Source organism: Macaca mulatta, chromosome 20, assembly GCF_049350105.2.
Source record: "Macaca mulatta isolate MMU2019108-1 chromosome 20, T2T-MMU8v2.0, whole genome shotgun sequence".
Taxonomy (NCBI): domain Eukaryota; kingdom Metazoa; phylum Chordata; class Mammalia; order Primates; family Cercopithecidae; genus Macaca; species Macaca mulatta.
Window position 1 is genome coordinate 42,403,991 of NC_133425.1, and position 21,503 is coordinate 42,425,493.

General features: G+C 43.2%; 1 protein-coding gene across 1 annotated transcript; it reads right to left on the reverse strand.

The window, feature by feature from the left end:
- Positions 1-372: 372 nt before the first annotated feature.
- Positions 373-18,466, reverse strand: DNAJA2 (DnaJ heat shock protein family (Hsp40) member A2). Its single transcript, XM_015126080.3, has 9 exons — positions 18,287-18,466; positions 16,700-16,759; positions 16,160-16,383; positions 12,599-12,679; positions 12,010-12,143; positions 9,107-9,303; positions 3,546-3,690; positions 3,288-3,415; positions 373-1,212 (listed from the first exon to the last, which is right to left on the reverse strand). Exons 1-9 carry the CDS (start codon positions 18,362-18,364, stop codon positions 1,021-1,023), a joined length of 1,239 nt encoding a protein of 412 aa, XP_014981566.1. The 5' UTR covers positions 18,365-18,466; the 3' UTR covers positions 373-1,020.
- Between the last annotated feature and the right edge of the window lie 3,037 nt (positions 18,467-21,503).

Sequence of the window (21,503 nt, forward strand, 5' to 3'; positions counted from 1 at the left end):
CAACGTAATGGAGACAGAGCGTCTTCTACATTTAATGAAAACAGGATTTGAAGACGTTCTATGCAGACATGGTTTTACTATAGATTTGCTCTTACCTTATTTTTTTAAGGGGGTGGTGGTGGGGAGATACAGAAGTCAGGCTAGCCCATTGCTCAGGAGTTACAGCACTCAAGACACCCTGGCTTCTAGAGAGCATCACTGAAGCCACTGAAGACTGTCTCTACCAGCCTTTTGTCTACTAAGACTATAAGATGGGCACAGGCCTGAGATATAAGCTTCAGGCCAATGGGTTTTTATGGGCTGTTTAAGAACCAGTACTAAGGATACATTCTTTATGTTTTTCCCTTCTAAAAATGTGACACAAAAGAATAATTTACACCAACTGCTTTTTATTATCGAGTTTCAGAAACCTTTCACAAGATGGTAAAAAAAAAAAAAAAGAAAAAAAAAAGAAACAAAAAAAAACCACCAAAAACAAAAAAACTTTACAACCACAGCTAATGTAATTTTTTCCATTGTTCCCAGTCAGCTCCAAACCCATTGTGTGCAAAGCCCATTTTTTTCCATGCATCTAAATGATAGATACAGGCTATGAAATTCTTTATTCTATTTGTAGCAGCTTATGCAAGTGCAGCCAAACACAAAGCTTCAGGACAAATTATACAAACTTTACAATGTGGGATTTAAATTTAAAATATGAAACATAAAAATCTACACAAAACTGATAAAAATCAAGCACAGATACCAGGATTGAAACTTATAATATCCACATGTGAAAGGGAGTCTTGTTTCCTTTCAAGTGCTTTATTCTGCTATGGAACAGTCGAAATGAAGATGTAAAGCTTTGTGGTTAGTTTAAATTATACACTCTGTAGATACTATACCAATTTTAAAAGTTATACATAGACCAACAGATGTCCCTCAGTTCATCTGGATTGATAAGACACTCCAGCTGGATTGCTGAGAACAAATCAGGCAAATGTGGAAAGAAAATCCACCTGTGCAATTTGTTTGCAGAGTTTACTGATGGGCACACTGCACTCCAGGTCCATGATGGCTGCTGCTTTCTTCATCAGAGCTATCATTATAGGCTTCACGCCTCTGACCACCTCCTGAGCCTCGAGTGCTATCAAATTCCTGAAGCTCTACCTCCTCTGTTTCTCCAATTATGTTAGGAACTTCCGGTCTAGATGGCAGAAGATCTTCTAGTTCCTTTATTAAAACAAACAAAAACCAGGTTGGTTTTAACAGTTTCATCAACTTTCCTTTTGATATATACAATCCAGTGTCGTTTCTTTAAGTGTTAAAAAAGGGGCTGGGCGTGGTGGTTCATGCTTATAATCTCACCCAGCACTTTGGGAGGCTGAGGCAGGCGGATGAGGAGGTCAGGAGATTGAGACCAGCCTGGACAACATGGTGAAACCTCGTCTCTACTAAAAATTAGCTGGGCATGGTGGTGGGTACCTGTAATCCCAGCTAGTTGGAAGGCTGAGGCAGGAGAATTGCTTGAACCCAGGAGGTGGAGGTTGCAGTAAGCTGAGACTGTGACACTGCACTCCAGCCTGAATGACAGAGCAAGACTCCATCTCAAAAAAAAAAAGTTAAAAAAAGGAATGTGGACTGGACTTTGAACTCTTAAGTAAGAGATCACAAACTCATCACTCACAGGCCAAATCTAGACATCTTTTGTGCAACCTATTGCTTTAAGAACAAAAAAAAAGGTCATTAGCTGCCAATACTTTAACATTAGAAAACTTCTACAGGAGACACGCCTTCCTGCATCCGGCATGGACACCAGCTGATGAGAAGGGAGTAGTGGTCCCGCCCTCTGCAAGTGAGGAATCTGCTCTCTTCAGGGAGTGCTAGTCCTCACCACCACCCACACCGGATCTACTTTACTTCTCTACAATTCCCTGCTTGGCCCCATCAACATTTACACCAGCAATACTCTATTTCCTAACAACTAGGAAAGCCTACCAATCACACAAATATACTTTAAAATTGAATGTTAACATGACTATTAAGAAACTTGAAGTCAGCTGGGCACGGCCGCTCACAACTGCTATCCTAGAATTTCGGGAGGCAGGAGGATTGCTTGAGACCAGTCTGGACTCACAGCAAGACTCCACCTCTATGAAAAGTTTTGAAAAGCATTAGCAGGGTATGGTGGAGCACACCTGTAGTGAGCCATGATCATGCCACTGCACGCTAGCCTGGGCAACAGAGCGAGACTCTCTTAAAAAGAAAGAAACTTGGCCGGGTGCAGTGGCTCATGCCTGTAATCCCAACACTTTGGGAGGCCGAGGCACGTGGATTACGAGTTCAGGAGATCGAGACCATCCTAGCTAACATGGTGAAACCCCGTCTCTACTAAAAATATAAAAACAAAATTAGCAGGGCATGGTGGTGGGTACCTGTAGTCCCGGCTACTTGGGAGGCTGAGGCAGGAGAATGGCATGAACCCAGGAGGCGGAGCTTGCAGTGAGCTGAGATCTGAGATCGTGCCACTGCACTCCAGCCTGGACGATAGAGAAAGACTCTGTCTCAAAAAAAAAAACAGAAAAAGAAAAAGAAAAAGCCGGGTGTGGTGGCTCAAGCTTGTAATCCCAGCACTTTGGGAGGCCAAGACAGGCGGATCACGAGGTCAGGAGATCGAGACCATCCTGGCTAAACCGGTGAAACCCCGTCTCTACTAAAAAATACAAAAAAAAAAAACTAGCCGGGCGAGGTGGTGGGCGCCTGTAGTCCCAGCTCCTCGGGAGGCTGAGGCAGGAGAATGGCGTAAACCCGGGAGGCTGAGCTTGCAGTGAGCTGAGATCCAGCCACTGCACTCCAGCCTGGGCGACAGAGTGAGACTCGGTCTCAAAAAAAAAAAAAAAAAAAAAAAAAAAAAAAAGAAAAAGAAAAAGAAACTTACCAGGCATTGTGGCTCACGCCTGTAATCCCAGCTACTTGGTTGGTTAAGGCATGAGAATCACTTGAACCTGGGAGGCGGAGGGTACAGTGAGCTGAGACTGCACCACTGAACTCCAGCTGGGGTGACACAGTGAGACTGTGTTTCCAAAAAAATTTTTTTTAATTAGCCAGGCGTGGCATCACACACCTGTAGTCCCAGCTCCTCGGGGGGCTGAGATGAGAGGATCGCTTAAGCCCAAGAGGTCAAGGCTGCAGTGAGCCACGATCACACTATGGCACCCCAGCCTGGGCGACAGAGACCCTGTCTAAAAAACCAAAATCCAAATCCCAAACCTGGAAGTCAACTGTTGTTTAATTTAAAGAACACTTACGGAAAGCTTGTCTGGGTTGATCCAGTTGTTTTCAGGAAACTGCACATCAAACTTTATGTAAAGATCACCTTTTTCAAAGGGATTACGATACTGCGGCATCCCTTCACCTCGAACTACACGAACACATCCTATTAAGAGGAATGATTCATAATTTTACCCAAAAGAGGTGTTCATTTGTTTTTAGAGTTATGCAGTATAAAAAAAATTACAAATTGTAAGAATACCTGAAAACCAGAATCAGACAAAATCAAGATTTACCTGGTTCAATTACTTTGCCAGGGGGGTATTTCACCACAATCTGACGTCCATCAAGGTGCTTAAACGTGAACTGAAATCCACATAGAGCTTCAACAAGTCCTATTTTATATGTCATGTGCAAATCATTCCCATCTCTCTGAAATACCTATAAATAAAGCACGAAAGAAATACATTTGCTTAAAAATTATGGAGCTACACCCTGCGGCACTATGTTCGTTGACTTAAATTCCAAACCTTATTTCTACCACTCACTTCCATGAGGAAGGTTTACTGGAACTGGTAAACAATGGCATATATAAGAGCAACAGCCGGGCGCAGTGGCTCACGCCTGTAATCCCAGCACTTTGGGAGGCCGAGGCGGGCGGATCACAAGGTCAGGAGATCGAGACCACGGTGAAACCCCGTCTCTACTAAAAATACAAAAAATTAGCCGGGCGCGGTTGTGGGCGCCTGTAGTCCCAGCTACTCGGGAGGCTGAGGCAGGAGAATGGCGTGAACCCGGGAGGCGGAGCTTGCAGTGAGCCGAGATCGCGCCACTGCACTCCAGCCTGGGCGACAGAGCGAGACTCCGTCTCAAAAAAAAAAAAAAAAAAAAAAAAAAGAGCAACAGAACTGAGGCCCCCAAAACAGGGCCAGGTGTATTCTGCAATTATGGCCCACTTTCAGATTCTGCCTCTGGTGAAAACGGTATAGAAAGCCCAGAGGGCTTCTACAGAACAAGCTCATCCTGGAGTGCTCCCCAGACATGATCATAACACGGAAGGGGGGGAGGGTCCAAGGTCAACATAAAAAAACCTCAACCAGTAACACCCAGCCAGCAAAGTCAAGTGGCTCAATTCTATGCTTCACACATGTACCAACAAGTTTCATATCTCACTAAAATGTAAAACTGGTTCATTCAATATTACACTATAAGCCTATGGACTAGGTAATGCAAAAGGTATTGAGAATAAGCACAAAGAATGTTTCTGGGCCTTCAATGTGTAGGAAAAATATATCCAATTTCACATGCCCAATCTGCAATTTTTGCTTAGATTTTACAATGGTCACTCTTCTTGTAAAGAACAATCCTGGCTGGTTCACTTATAGAAAATCTGGTAGACAGATTCTTTTCCTATGTTACTCTCCTAAATTTACCCATTAAACAAAGTTAAACCATTACCTTAACCAATGATTCTCTAAGTGTGGTTCTGGACAAGCAGCTTCAGGAAACTTGTTAGGAACACATATTCTTGGGCCCCACTTCCATTCCTGCCAGAAACAAGGCAGGCAGGACCCAGTATCTGTAGTCCTAACAAGCCCTCCAGGCATTCTTGTGTGTGCTAGTTTGAGATCCAAAAAGGTATATTATCTATGCACATTTATTCAAGTCAATTGTTTCTCACAACGGGACCAATAGTTTCTTTAATACAGGATTTTTCAACGCATTAAAAATGCTAAGTACGCCAGGCGCAGTGGCTCATGCCTGTAATCCCAGCACTTTGGGAGGCCAAGGCAGGCGGATCACAAGGTCAGGAGTTTAAGACCAGCCTGGCCAATATGGTGAAACCCCATCTCTACTAAAAACACAAAAATTAGCTAGGCGTGGTGGTGGGCGCCTGCAGTCCCAGCTACCTAGGAGGCTGCGGCAGGAAAATCACTTGAACCTGGGAGGCGGAGACTACAATGAACCAAGATCGCGCCACTGCACTCCAGCCTGGGCGACAGAGCGAGACTCCATCTCAATTAAAAAAAAAAAAAAAAAAAATTTTAAAAACCTAAATATAGGGTCAGAGCTTTGGGAGGCCAGTTCAAAACAGCAACATAGGGAGACAAAAAATTAAAACATAAAATAGGCTAGTTGAGGCAGGATGATCCCTCCAGCCCAGGAGTTGGAGCCTGCGGTAGTAGTCCCTCCTCAATGATCCAGCCACTGCACTCCAGCCTGGATGACAGAAGGATATCCTGTCTTTTAAAAATAATAATAATAAATTTAAAATAAAATGCTAAGTATACTGTAAAATGCGAGTGTTCTAAGAACCATCTTACCAAATATCCTTTGTTAAAGTCATATTATTTTAGGACGGAAGCAGTAGCTCATGCCTATAAGCCCAGCACTTTGGGAGGCTGAGGCAGGTGGATCACCTGAGGTCCTGGTCAACAAGGCGAAATTCTGTCTCTACTAAAAAAATAAAAACTAGCCGGGTGTGGTGGTACAGGCCTGTAGTCCCAGCTACTTGGGAGGCTGAGGCAGGAGAATCGCTAGAACCTGGGAGGTAGAGGTTGCAGTAAACAGAGATTGCGCCACTGCACTCCAGCCTGGGTGACAGAGTGAGACTCCGTCTCAAAAAAAATAAAATAAAAATAAAAAGGAGGGGCAGGGCATGGTGGCTCACACCTATAATCCCAGCACTTTGGGAGGCTGAGGTGGGCAGATCACTTGAGGTCAGGAGTTTGAGACCAGCCTGACCAATATAGTGAAACCCTGTCTCTACTAAAAATACAATTGCGCCACTGCACTCCAGTCTGGAGGACAGGGTGAGACTTTGTCTCTTTAAAAAAAAAAAAAAAAAAAAGAAAGAGATATGTATCATGTTCTTGTACAGGAGAGTTCAACTGAAAGTGATTTAAAAAAAAAATGATTATCAGGATGGTTGTTGCAGTGGAGGGGGAGAAGCTAAACTGGATGCTAAAAGTTTAAACAGAATAAACAAGCAAGAATGCCGGAGAGTTTCTGAAAAACAAAATTAATGAGGAGGGACTACCAAAGCACTAGACCAGAAAACACTTAAAAGTCATAATTTCTGAATAACAAAAGCACAAGTTATAGAGGCGTGACTAACATCACCAGGTTCTGTAGTTTGATGCTGTATAACTGCATTATGGTAACCAGACCACCGAGACACACAAACGGGCACACTGACAAGTGACATGGCAAGATGATGACTATAGATGATACAGCACTCCCAAGAAGGAACTAGACAAACTTCCATTCTAACCTTTACCACCTTCTATTTTCTACCTTAGACAACCAGTTACATCTGCCTTCTGTTGAAAATTCCATGCCAATTCCACTGCTGCCAACAACTTTCAGAGATGACTTACTTCCCAACACCTCCCCACAGGCCCTAAGAAAGAAGCTTATTCATAATCTCATTTGACTCTTTAATATCTGAAAAGTCCAGGGAAGCCAAAGCTAGTAAATGGGGCCCAGACCTTAAGTCCTTTGCCTCGAAATCCAATGATCTACTTTTAAAAAACCCAATTTATTATGCAGCAACATTAAAAACTAAACTTAGGAATAAAAAAAGGTTTTACCATCAGTTTGACATGCCTCAAACCAAAAAAATCATCTTTCTTCTGCAAATAAGCATTCCTTCTTCACTTCCTCACTACTGTGCTGCTGCACCTGCCAGACGTCATTTGACAATGAACCCCAAACTACTCCAAGGATTCTATCAATGAAAATGCCTAGGCATTGTCTGTACCATTTTACAACACAGTCTAACCTACATCCAAGCAGAATTCCCAATTATTTAGCTGTCTTGCTAGCTTTCTCCCTCATATTCCTGGTATGGTGCTGTGCACAGCAGCAAGACTGAATGAACAAGGAAGTAGCTAAAATGTTAACAAATGGCAAATCTTGTAAATATTTCATCCTATAAGACCCAAAGGCAGAATTCTAAAAACTACTCTTATTTTTTGACAACCTAGGAGACGTTTGCTATTTGCAGGGTTGGCAATTTCCACAAAAAGCCAAAATACATAATTTGTAGCTTTGCTGAGTCATGAAAGCTGACTAGCACGCCCTGACTGTCCAGGAGATCAAGTCTGACCTTGTGAGGGATTACAACCAAATTCCTAAAACCTGGATCTCAATATGGCTTTGTTGTTCTCTATTGGATTCTTAAAGTGATTTTTAACATTTACTCTATTTGAAGAAATGACCACCACAGAAGGACGATCTCCTTCTTTATTAAATATATAACCTTTAAATTACAAACAGATAATCAGCTTGCCCACCTTTTTAGAATTAAAAAGAATAACCTTTCACTGAACATAATACAAATTTACCATTTCTCTGTGTTGACTGGACTTATGCACAGGAGAAAATTTTAGGGCAAACTAAAAAGGTAGTTAACCTGTGATGTAATGACTTTCAGAGGAAAGCATGAGTAAATGTGATCAAGTACAAAGCTAGAGTCCTACCAAGTGCTTCTAACATTCAAGAATTTAGGTGATTACTGGAGGGGTTTTTCATGAATAGCTCCAGATATATTCTTTATGAGTAAGGTCTACAGTATATAATATGGACATTAAAAATATACAAGTGCAATGCTAAAATCAAAATAACATACACTAGGCTGGGCATGGTGGCTCATACCTGTAATCCCAGCACTTTGGGAGGTCGAGACAGGAGGACTGCTTGAGCTCAGGAGTTCAAGACCAGCCTGGGCAATATGGCAAGACCCCGTCTCTACTAAAAATACAAAAACAAAACAAAAAACCCCAAAAAAACAGATGGGCATGATGGTGTGTCAGTTGTCCCAGCTACTTGGGAGGCTGAGATAGGAGGATTGCTTGGGCCCAGGGGCAAAGGTTGCCGTGATCCCAGATCACGCCACTGTACTCCAGCTTCGGCAACAGAGCAAGACCATCTCAAAAACAAAAAAACCCCAAAACATACACTAGTGACCACATTCTTCAGAAACTTCTAAAAAAAATGTTTTTTTTGTTTTGTTTTTTTTAAATCCTAGAACTCTTTCAAGGATAGCTCACTTGGCTACCCAATAAGTAAAAACCAAATCAACAGAGCAGCAGAGTTTCACAGTGAAAAAACAGGCTGCCTTAGACCAACTGGTCCAACGCCCAGTGCCCTTATTTTCATAAACAAAGAAACTGAGACAGTAAGACTACCTACGGTTAAAGTACTAGTCAACGACCAAGCTAGAGGAGAATCGCTTGAACTTGGGAGGCGGAAGTTGCAGTGAGCCAAGATTGCGCCACTGCACTCCAGCCTGGGTGCAGTCAAAAAAACTCCGTCAAAAAAAAAAAGACCAACGCTGGGTGCAGTGGCTCCCGCTGTTAATCCCAGCACTTTGGGAGGCTGAGGCAGGTGCACCACCTGAGGTCGGGAGCTCAAGACCAGCCTGACCAACATGGAGAAAGCCCGTCTCTACTAAAAATAAAAATTAGCCAGGAGTGGTAGTGCGCGCCTGCATTCCCAGCTACTCAGGAGCCTGAGGCAGGAGAATCGCTTGAACCCGGGAGGCAGAGGTTGCAGTGAGCCGAGATCACGCCACTGCACTCCAGCCTGGGCAACAACAGTGAAACTCCATCTCGGGTGGGGGGGAAAAAAAACCAAGCCAGGACTAAAACTGACTCTTATAGTGCTTCTAACGGCACCTGCCTTGTTAGTCTTTCTTACACAAGCCTGTCTTTAGGAACTTGCCATGATTCCCTTAACTTCTCCAGTGTGCAGTGTTGCTCCAGGGACTCCAAACAGATCTAACCTATTTCTCACAAACAAGAAGTACTTCTGAATAAAACAAAACACAAAAAACTAAAAAAAGGAAAATCACCTCATGTTCTTTCTCCTGTAGCAAAAGAACAATGTCTCCAGGTTCCACTCCTGGGGCCTGGTCTGCTTCCCCAGTGAATGTAATTCTCTGTCCATGTTTCATGCCTTTGTCTACGTGGACTTCAAGAATCTTCACTTCTTTAATCACCTTCTTCCCTTCACATTTTTTACAGCGGTCTTTTTCATTAATTACCTCTCCTGGAAAAAGAAGTCATTGAAACTTTCAGCAAGAGTACTATACTGTACTCTTTAATACTCTTATCCTTTAAATATACTTTCTGAATTTCTTTTAATAGCTACCTAAATTTTTATTCAAAGCAGCATTCTGAGGCCAAGCATAGTGGCTCGAGCCTGCAATCCCAGTATTTTGCGAGGTCAGGGTGGTAGGATCACTTGAGCTCAGGATCTGAGACCAGCCTAGCAATACAGTGAGACCTTGCTTCTACTACAAATAAAAAAAGTTAGCCGGCATGGTAGTGCACACCTGTAATCCTGGCTACTCGGGAGGCTGAGGAGGGAGGACTGCTGGAGGTCGAGGCTGCAGTGAGTTATACTCATGCCACTGCACCCCAGTTTGGGTAACAGTGTGAGGCCATGTCTCAAAACAAAACAAAAAAAAGCATTATTCTGAATAACAAAAACTTACATCTTACTACTGCAGATTGCCTGAAGGACTCAGCTTCCCACTATTTCAGAATGTAATGTATCCATACCATGTTTAGGGCAACACGGCTTTTCTCTTCTATATATTCTTCTGAAATATTTAATTATGGTATAAAAAAGCAAAACTGTGATTATACATAGTATAGTGTGAAAAAATTGCGTCACTTTCTAATGGCTAATTACTGGCACATTTGGAGGCTTAGAAAGATGTGTATAACTGATTATTTAGGGGCTGTTTCTGTAACAGTACTTTTGCAAAGTATGTTCTGCGAAACACCAGTTCTTCAAAATGGTAATGGTGGCGGGGCATGGTGGCTCACGCCTGTAATCCCAGCCCTTTGGGAGGCCAAGGTAGGAGGATCACCTGAGGTCAGGAGTTTGAGACCAGCCTGGCCAACATGGCAAAACCCTGTCTCCACTGAAAATACAAAAATCAGCCGGGTGTCATGGCGGGCGCCTGTAATCCCAGCTACTCAGGAGGCTGAGGCAGCAGAATCACTTGAGCCAGGAGGCAGAGGTTGCGGTGAGCTGAGATCGCGCAACTGCACTCTAGCCTAGGCAACAGAGCAAGACTGTCTCACATTTAAAAAAAAAAAAAAAAAAGGAAAAAAAAAAAAAAAGTAATGGTACATGAGAAAAGATTTCAGTTAACTTTGGTTTCTTGATAGTGGGAGTTAGCAATTTTAATAAAATAAAAGGAGGCCAAGAGTGGTGGCTAACACCTGTAATCCCAGCCCTTTGGGAGGCTGGGGCAGGAGGATTGCTTGAATCCAGGAGTTCAAGACCAGCTTGGGCAACATGGCAAAACCCAGTGTCTACAAGAAATACAAAAATTAGCTGGGCGTGGTGGCAAGCACCTGTGGTCTCAGCTAATTGTGGGGTGAGGGGCTGAGGTGGGAGGATTGCTTGAGCGTGGGTGGTGGAAGCTGCAGTGAGCCGAGAATGCGCCACAGAACTCCAGCAACACCCTATCTCCAAAAATAATAATAATTTTAAAAAATAAAGTAAAATGCCAAGATTATCCAGGAAGCAAACATCATATGTAGCTTCTCATAATTATCTCATCACTTCCAATAGCAATGTGGAAAAGGATGCTCTTGAACTATACTGTCTAATGTGGTAGCCACTATCTACCTGTAGCTACTTAAGTTTATGTTTAAATTAATTCAAATTTAAAATCGTTCCCCAGTCACACTAGCCACATGTGAAGTATGCAGTAGTCACAGGTGATTAATGGCTACTGTACTGAACACTGCAGATACAGAACATTTCCATCACCACAGAAAAAAATTCTATTGGATAGCACTGCTCTAGAATGGCAGGGGTGGGAGGAGCTACTTGTTTTTATAATTAAAATTTTAATCAGAACACAGCCATACCCATTTGTCTGTGGCTATAAAAGCACTAAAAGTCAGAGGTGTGTAGTTGTGACAAAAACTATTTGGCCCACAAAGACTAAATTATTTACTTCTGTGAGGACAGTTTCAATCTCAAAATCAATTCTTTAAAGCTAACTAAAGGTTACAGTAAAATCTTCTACTTATCAGAGTAACTAAACAATTACTTGTTTAGTTATTATTTATTTGTCCCTTTGTAGTTTAAAAGGTTCTACTTGAGAAAGGAGAAAGTCCTCCCATGGTGGTCATTTCTACAGAAACAGTATATAAAAGGTTATATTTGATAAAGAAGGAAATAGCAAAGGAACAAATAATCACCTTGCCCCTCTTTTCAGAATTAAGGAGTCACCTTTCACTAACACAATACAAATCTACTGTTTCTCTACATTCACTGGGCTTAGGCATAATGGAGTAATTACTTTCACGCTTTTATTTTTGCAACAGGGTCTTGTTCTGTCACCCCGGCTGGAGTGCACTGATATGATCACGGCTCACTGCTCCCTTGAACTCCCGGGCTCAAGCAATCCTCCCGCCTCAGCCTCCCAGGCAGCTGGGACCACAGACATGCCCTGAGCTCCTGATTACATATTTTTCTACACTTTTTTTCCTATAGTAATGAGGTCTCCCTATGTTGCCCAAGCTGGCCTCGAACTCCTGGGCTCAAGCAATCCACCTCTGTCTCCCAAAGTGCTGGAATTATGGGAATAAGCTAACGCATCCGGCCTCCTTTTTCTTTAATAAGATGTAAACAAATACCCTTTGAAATAAAAAATTGAAAACCTCTCCAATATCTGCATTCTCAATCCATTTCAACATAAAAGCAGAGAAGTACTGGCACACATACCTTCTCCATTACAATCAGAGCATACAGACTGCATCTGTTGTACCATTCCTGGAGCCAGCTGTCTGATCATGATGCGCACACCCCGACCTCGACAAGCACTACACTTCTGGACAGCTCCAGACTTTCCACCTTGGCTAAAGCAAACACAAGTTATGCATTAGGTTTTTGTCCACAGACCACTCCAATAAGCTATGACACACAGAAATTGTACTTTTACCTTAACTTCAACCCCAATAACTTGTATTTAAACACAATAACTTGTGTTTAAATTGACTTTCAGAAGTATCAGAAAACGTTCTGCTAAGATTTATTTATTTATTGATTGAGATGGAGTCTCACTCTGTCACCCAGGCTGGAGCGCAGTGGCGCAATCTTGATTCACTGCAACCTCCACCTCCCGGGTTCAAGTGATTCTTCCGCCTTAGGTGATCCACCCACCTCGGCCTCCCAAAGTGCTGGGATTATAGGTGTGAGCCACTGCACCCGGCCGTAAGTTTTAACTCATAACAATTTTTACCTGGTACAGACAATCAGTGTGACACTTAAAGAACAGACAAAATGTACCCAATAAACCAGAGGACACACTTACCCACTGCATGCACTACAGAGTACATTCTTGCTAAGTTGGAGTTTGGTTGTCTTGCCATTATACAGATCTTCTAATGATACTCTGGAAAGAAAATAATCAGCTTCAATCAAATTTTGCCACATTTGCTCAAATACAAGATATAAATAACAGCTGATACAGCAAATTCATTATCAACTTTTAAAACAGAATTCAAAAACACCTCATAATCTCACATTAAATCATTCAACTGAGGTTTATTTTATGGCTGAAATTAACAGAAATATTTTATGACTACAGACAGTATATATGCGATACTCAAAGTCAGAGCCCATAGCATCAGGTCAACAATTTGCTGTGGTGGAATTTCTGATAAAGCTGATGACTTCACAAACTCAAACATCACAACCTTCTGTTCTGAGGCATAAGCCCTCCACCCAACTCCTAAGAAAAACACTTCAGAAGAGGTACGATTATTATTCCCATTTTATGTGATAAAACTGAGGCACAGAACAGTCAAGTAACTTGCCCAAGATCACATAGGTGTCTGGCTCCAGAGTCCCTGTTTGCTCCATGGACAATTTAGAAAGGCTACAAAGTTGTATTTCAGCTTAAGTGAGTCACTTAGATGGCATATGTCTTAAAAAAAAATAAAAGTGGCCCTACCAATAGTATGACAGAAAGGAGGAAAGAATCGTTTTTCATGCCAGGTGCAGTGGCTCATGCCTATAATCCCAGCACTTCGGGAGAATGAGGAAGGATTGCTTGAGCCTAGCAGTTCAAGACCAGCCTGAGCAACTTAGAGAGACCTCATCTTTACCAAAAAATAAAAAATAATTAGCCAGGAATAGTGGCATGTCTGAAGTCCCAGCTACCCAGGAAGCTGAGGCAGGGAATTGCTTAAGCCCTGGAGATTGAGGCTGCAGTGAGCTGAGATCGCACCACTGCACTCCAGCCTGGGGGACAGAGTGAGACAAGTACTTATGTGTGGAGTTTTCTACTTGTGGCATCATGATGGTGCTCAAAAAGTTTCATATTTTGGAGCATTTCAGATTTCAGATTAGGAATGGTCATCCTGTAATGATTTGCTTTAAAATCCTGGGAGTTACAGGAATAAAAAAATAGTTAAAAGTATTTTACAAAGCACCTACACTATTTTGTGATATTCAAACTTTCTCAAAATTGTTATTCTCAGAAACTTTTTTTTGTTGTTGTTGAGACAGAGTCTCCCTGTGTCGCCCAGACTGGAGTGCAGTGGCCCGATCTCAGCTCACTGCAAGCTCCGCCTCCCGGGTTCACGCCACTCTCCTGCCTCAGCCTCCCGAGTAGCTGGGACTACAGGCGTCCGCCACCTCGCCCGGCTAGTTTTTGTATTTTTTAGTAGAGACGGGGTTTCACCGTGTTAGCCAGGATGGTCTCGATCTCCTGACCTTGTGATCCGCCCGTCTCGGCCTCCCAAAGTGCTGGGATTACAGGCTTGAGCCACCGTGCCCGGCCTATTCTCAGAAACTTAAAACTGTTGTAGACAGGATAAGAATACCACATGTAAGGACAAAACATTACCAACAACACCGTCAAATAATGACCTATCTACAGCTGAGTCTTAGACAAAAAAGCTTGTTGCATCTTCTATACTCTCTGTAACAAATCATTTTTTAAAAATCGGCTTTTTCCCCCTACATATTAAATTACAATTGATATGCACAACCAGTACCCTAAGCCAGAAAAAAAGACACATTTCAACAAAGAAGGCCAAGGAAAGAAAAATGAAGGTAATGGTTTGGCAGGGCTGGCACTCTCCACTAGTGGGGCCTAAACTGGCACAATCCCTCTGTGCAAGGCAATTTAGTTGTATTTATCAGCCTCAAAACACTCATGCCTGCCTGGGAATCTCTGCCAAGGAGAAACAAAGCTTTACATAAAGATACTCATAGCAGCACTATCTATTACAGAAAAAAAAACCTGGCAATACCCTATATAAAAGGTAAATGATTAAATCATGGAATGCAGTATTATAAACACAGTATTTGTAATAACAGGAAAATATGAAATGTTAAAACAACAGAAAACTGTTTTACTATATAGCATAACATTTCTTTAAACATGAAGAACTATAAAGTACAGACAGCACTCTTTTGATCCTATTTTCTTTTTAGATCATTTCTATATTAAAGAAAAATATAAACGAATTAACCTGCACTGCACAAATATTACCATTGGAATGGTATTCAAATGTTAATTTCTGAGGGCAAATTCTTTTAAAAAACAAATTTAAGGATTCAATGAGACTCAAGTTAACAGATAACATGACTTCCTCTAATTTACTCAAGTGTATAAACTAGGATATTATGAAATATTTTAAGTATCTGAACTTCAGCCACTGACATTTGCTAATAAAATAATTTATCGAAAAAAAGAATGGGAAAAAAGACCTCCCAGATTTTGCAAAGTGAAATAGCTAATTTCATACTGGAGAGGGCTTGTGGATTCACAGTCTAAGATCAAGGTCAGGCACCATTCATGTGTTGGCAGGTTAATGTCAGGCTGGAAGCCAGCAAGCTCCATGGAAACCAACTTAGGAGAGTTCACACTGAGGATCAAGTAATGAGTGACTCTAACATGTACACAAAGTAGGCAGACAGTCACTCATTTTTAGTTTTTAAATAAAAGGTAACTTGGAAGATTCATATACTTCAAAGAAAATAGGCTGGGTGCAGTGGCTTATGCCTGTAATCCCTGATCACCTGAGCTCAGGAATTTAAGACCAGCCTGGCCAACATGGCAAAACCCTGTCTCTACTAAAAAAATACAAAAATTAGCCCCGCATGGTGGCAGGTGCCTGTAATCCCAACTACTTGGGAGGCTGAGGCAGGAGAATTGCTTGAACTTGAAAGGCGGAGGTTGCAGTGAGCCTAGATGGTGCCACTGCACTCCAACCTGGGTGACAGAGTCAGACTCCATTTCAAAAAAAAAAAAAAAAAAAAAAAAAGATCAGGCATGGTGGCTCACGCCTCTAATCCCAGCACTTTGGGAGGCCGAGGCAGGCAGATTACCTGAGGTTGGGAGTTCGAGACCAGCATGACCAACATGGAGAAACCCCACCTCTACTAAAAATACAAAATTAGCTGGGCATGGTGCCACATCTGTAATTCCAGCTACTCGGGAGGCTGAAGACAGGAGAATCGCTTGAACCCAGGAGGCGGAGGTTGCAGTGAGCTGAGATTGTGCCATTGCACCCCAGCATGGGCAACAAAAGCGAAACTCAGTCTCAAAAAAAGAAAGAAAAGAAAAAAGAAAACGATCTTCACACTTGAAATTTTAAGTCCTATAATAACAAGCAGCCTCAGAACCATATAAAACCACCTTCCTCTCATTAAAAAATATCTACCATCCTTTTAAAAGCTACAGCAAAATAGAAACAGTCAGATAATCAAATTCTATTTAGTCACCAAAAGAAGACAAGGCACATGGAAGTTTTTCTAATGAAGGACAGAACATTCTATGAGTTTTTTTTCTTCTACTGAGTCAATATTCCACTTGACAAAAAGCACCTAATTTTTTAACACAACAAAACAAGATATTCACTTGAGTGGATGCATCATGTCCTCTCCTCTTCTTCTGCCATTTCGACTTCGACTCTGATTGCCCATGAAGCCGAACAATCCCCCACCAAAAATGTGAGAGAAAATATCATCCATGCCACCACCTCCGCCGCTGCCTTCCCGAAGACCTTGCTCTCCGTATCTGTCATATAACTCACGCTTCTCAGGATTTGATAGTACTTCATATGCAAAACTTATTTCTTTAAACTATAAAGAAAAGGTAAAAATAAAAATAATTGCATTTTCAAATAGAAGAGTGGGGAGAGGCTATAGGAATCCAGAATCCATTTAATTCTAATAAAAGGGACAAGTTACCTTTGACTTGATTCTGCTTCTATTTACCACCCACCACTCCTCAGAATGGTAGTACTCTTATTCTAAAACTAAAATACTCTTTGACATTATGAAAATGTGGCTGTGTGGGCATAGTTGGATTTTTTTCCTGCAACATTCCTTTTTTTCAAGGAGGGCAATTTAAGTTAAAACTAAAACCCCCGGAATAAAAAAATCGCAAATAACTTACTTTGTCTCCTGCATTTGGATTCTTATCAGGATGATATTCCTTGGCTAACTTTCTGTATGCCTTTGAAAATGGACAAAAACAAAGAAGGTTATAACTAAACACCAGTTTAAAGTTTTGTAATAACTTAACATCCACTTTTCTGAAAAGTAATGTTCTAGAGTTATAACCTTCCAAAAATATTTTCTATTCGTATTCTTTGGCACTTCCTCACGATACTGTTTACTAATGTAATATAACCAAGTAGACTGTAGCTATACTTGAAAATAATTACAGTGACGTGAAAACTAGATAAAACAATGAAGCAATACCATAGGGAAAACGTTCAAACATTATCCATATTTTCCCTATCGTCAAGTGTCTGATGGCCAAGTAACCAGACCAAGACCACTCTAATAAATTCGAGATAAATGACTGTCAAGCTTTACGGACTGCAAAACATTACTATAAATCAAGCTAAAGTCACAATTCCTGCTCCCGATGGCTCATGCCTTCCTTCTAACTGTAACATCATGAAAAAGTCAAGGTGGTCCCAGGTAGTGTCTTTAGGTGTTTTATTTGCACGTGGTGGTTAACTGGGGTCGTGGTGGCAACTTCGGTGGTAATGAAGTTGCACACTCTCAACGAGGTGTTTGGGTCATACAGCACTTAAATCTTCATTCACGGAGGCTCGTGAATTATATAATACAGACTAGCATTTCCGGTAAGGTAACAGGAAGTCCACTGCACTCTTCTCACTGCCTAAGGAGCATTCTCATTTTTCTCGGCTTACAAATCCGGATGCTCTTAGCCCGGTGAGGATGCTGTGGGGCTTAAACGCCTCGTGTGCTTTGAAATCCTGAGATGAAAGATATCGCAGCATTGCAAACAGCGATAATAAGGCCTTCTATTCATGTTTATTGAACACTCAGGCGTTTGGCTGGGACCACGGCTTATTCCTAAGCAGGTACAGGACATTAGCATTACCTGACCACAGAACAATGCATCCAAACACAGACCCACGCTACCTCCGGGTCAATGGGCGAGGGAGGAAGAGAGGGAGGAGCTCCCGCAGCCCGCAGCCGGGGATCCCAGGAAACAACCCCATCTGCCCGAGGCGCTCTGTGGGGGCGGCCTCGACCTCCCCGCCGTTTTTCCCCGCGGAGCACCAGACCCGGGGCCGACGGCCGCGGGGTGGACAGCTTCTCTCCCGGGGCCGGGATGCGCTGAGCACCTCGGTCCAACCTGTTTTTCCGGGGTGGTGACCTCGACGCGGAGAGCCGGGCGAGCTGCTGCCTCCTGGGGGAGACCGGCCACCGGCGCTCGCCCGAGGAGGGAGGAAGGGCTACCGTCGTGTTTGCGCAGGAGTGAGTTTTATTTGCTGCATCTGCGGGCGGGCGGGGCCGGCGGCCCAAGGTCAGCCGAGGCCGGAGGGCGCGGCTCGCCGCGAGGCCGGTCCCGCCGCTGCCGCCGCCGATCCCCAGCCCGGGCCCGTCACGGCCGGCGCCGGCTCGCGGGCCGCCCAGTAGCGCGGCCTGGCTGAAGAAGACATCCCCGGCCGCGCAGGCCCCGCGCCCCTCACACCCGCCCGCCCGGCCCGCTCCCGGATACCTTCTTCAGCTCGTTCTCGCTGGCGCCGGGCGGGACGCCCAGGATGTCGTACAGCTTCGTGTCAGCCACGTTAGCCATGGCGGCCGGCCGGGCAGTGCTCAGGAAGAAGGTGGCGGAGCAGACAGAGAGGAGCCGGGCCCACAAGCGGCGTCGGCAGCGGATCAGGCCGAGGGAGACAGCGAGGGGGAAGCGGGGGCGGGGCTGAACTTTGACCGGGCGCACGGTGCGCCGTGACGTCGCAGTGCGGAGCCCGCCCCCGAGCGCCCGAGGCGCGGCCACTGGGTCGGGGTGGTGAAGAGTGTGGCTGGTTCTCTGATCTCCTCTGGGTCCAGGCTGCTGTGCTGGGCCGACGTAGGAAATGAACTCTACACGGCGCACCCCAGGAATTCAGCTTCCTCTCAAAGGCCATGGTTGCGACGTCGCGTGTTTAACCTCGCACTGGGTACTGAGGGGATTAACAGGCCTACGCGGCAGCTTCGTTAGCTTCGAGTCGGTCGGGAAAGGAAGTGGGCCCCGGCTCCTGCAGGAGGCCAGCCTGGCGCGCAGAAATCGTTCTCAGAATCCAGGACGTCGGTGGACCCTCTGGGTCTGGCTCCCTCGGGGCTTACGATGAAAAAAAGTGGGGAGCGTGTGTGTGTGTATGTTGTGTTTTATGTTATGGGAATAATGAAACATTCAACAAAAGCAGTCTATTACACCCCGTAGTGCAGTTAGCTACATTTTACCAATTTTGTTTCATTCGCTCCCCTATACATCTCTAGTGTTTTCAGGGAAACCGTTTCATTCATAAATACCCTGAGTGTATATATTTAAGACAACTTTTAAAAGCATGACGACGTAATCTCATCTAATGAAATTAACAATTCCTTAATCTAATTCCCAGTCTATATTTAGGTTTTTCAAATGATCGCATGGCCTTTTACAATTGGTTTGTGGCATTCCAGTCCAAACCAAGGTCCACGTGTTGCTTCTGGACCACGTGTTTAAGCCTCTTGATAGCTTTAAAATTAGCTAATACCAGAGGTTTAGATGGTGTAAGGCAACTCTGGCCACCAGGTGACTTGATTTACATTCGTTTTAGTTTCGCTCAGAAAGTGAATGCTGTGCATCTACCACGTGCTATGATGTACAGAGGCCTGGTCCGGAGAGAGGAGTGTTACAAAAGTGCCTGCCTTCAACCCATTTACGGTTTACGGAGACAGAAAAGTAAGATTTTATGATCCCTTGGAACCTGAACTGATAGCAAAGACTTCAGTATAAGCATCTTACTCAGGATAATGTTTCTTCCTTGGTGTTCCCCTTGACCTAGTTGTGGAGGGCCTGAATGCCATGACAAGGTCTCTGAAATTTAGCCCGAAAACCCTAAGAGTAATCAGTGATAAGTCATTGATAGTCCTTAAACCCTTTTCCTCAAATCCCATCTGAAATCCTGCTGCCTCTGTGAAGTCTTCCTTGACTGGACACTGGTGAACACTGCTGTCTCATTCGAGTTCCCACCACCCTTCGTTTGTACCTTTTGTGGTACAAAAAATGTGCAACAATGTGGTAGGATCCCGAACTCTTTTTTTTTTTTTTTTTTTTGAGACAGTGTCGTTCTGTCCCTCAGGCTGGAGTGCAGTGGCGCAATCTCAGCTCACTGCAACCTCCACCTCTCGGGTTCAAGTGATTCTCCCACCTTAGCGTCTCGAGTAGCTGGGATTACAAGCGCCCATCACCATGCCTGGCTAATTTTTGTATTTTTAGTAGAGGTGGAGTTTCACCATGTTGACCAGGCTGGTCTCGAACTCCTGATCTCAAATGAACCAGCCATCTTGGCCTCCCAAAGTGCTGGAATTGCAGGCCTGAGCCACTGCCTCTGCCAACCACGATTGCCGTGTAAATGCTGACATCCTCCTCATGCATGGCTGTGAAATCCAATTCTCTACTTTTCACATTTTGAGATGTTCATAAGAGAAGGTGTAAAGTTGTGGCGAAGTTAGATTGTGTCGGTTGGTAGTCTGACTCTGTCATTTAGGAACAATGTGACCTTCAACAAGTTAACTTTTCTGAGGTGGTTTCCTCAGGTGTAAGATGGGGCTTATTATTTTTTATATCATTGGTTTAAAAGAGTTAATACATTTCTGTTACTTAGGGCTGGGCGCTGTGGTCTGTAATCCCAGAACTTTGGGAGGCTGAGGTGGATGGATCACTTGAGGTCAGGAGTTTGAGACCAGCCTGGCCAACGTGGCAAGACCACCTCTCTACTAAAAATACAAAAATTAGCTGGGGGTGGTTGCACACCCCTGTAGTCCCAGCTACTCGGGAGGCTGAGGTGGGAGAATCCCCTGAGCCTAGGAGGTGGAGGTTGCAGTGAGCCAAGATCACACTACTGCACTCCAACCTGGGTGACAGAGTGCAACCCTGTCTCAAAATAATAAATAATTAAAATTTTAAAAATTACTTAGAAGCTAAAACAAATTAAGTATTAACTATTGTTTTTGGCCTATTTGCTTACATTGTCTTTACTCATTTAAATTTCTGGCTTTTCTACTGGGATTCCCTGACTTCCTCCATTACCTATGGGAAACCCCCGTCTGTCCCTTTTCATGACCTCGTCTTCCCAGATCTCCTTGCTTGTCAGTCTCATTTCTCTGTTAGTTCCTGCTCCACGTGAGAATATGAACTGAAAATCTGTCTTTATTGCAACCTTCATATTAATTTATCTTTTTTATTTCATATTGTTTTATCTTATTAGCCTTCTGCCTGTGAATAGTTTAAAAGGGCTGGAGTTTCCTATTTGTTTCAGTTTTACTCAGTTTTTTTTTTTTTTTCCAAGGGGAAAAAATTCTCTCTTGATGCCATTTTAGCTTCTGATATTGTAATGAAGAGTAGCTGGGTAAATTCCCTCTTTTGTTCTTGTTATTATTATTATTTTTTTTTTTTACCTGACTAGACCAGTAACCACAGTAACTATTTTTGAATTTCATTTTCATTTCTTTGCAATATTTTCTCCACTTCTGCGTATTAATTGTAGTCAGCATAATTTGCTAATTTTATGGCTTGAGTTATTTCAGAAGAACTTTGTGTGTTTAAACTGACACAGGCTCTTCTCCCAAGAATCAGAGACTGAAGTAAACCTGTGTCACTGTAATGTTTCAGCCACTAACTGTTTTGAGATAGCATATTTATTTTGGCTTCATATTTAGCCAATGCTATGAAGGGAAAAGGACCTTTATAT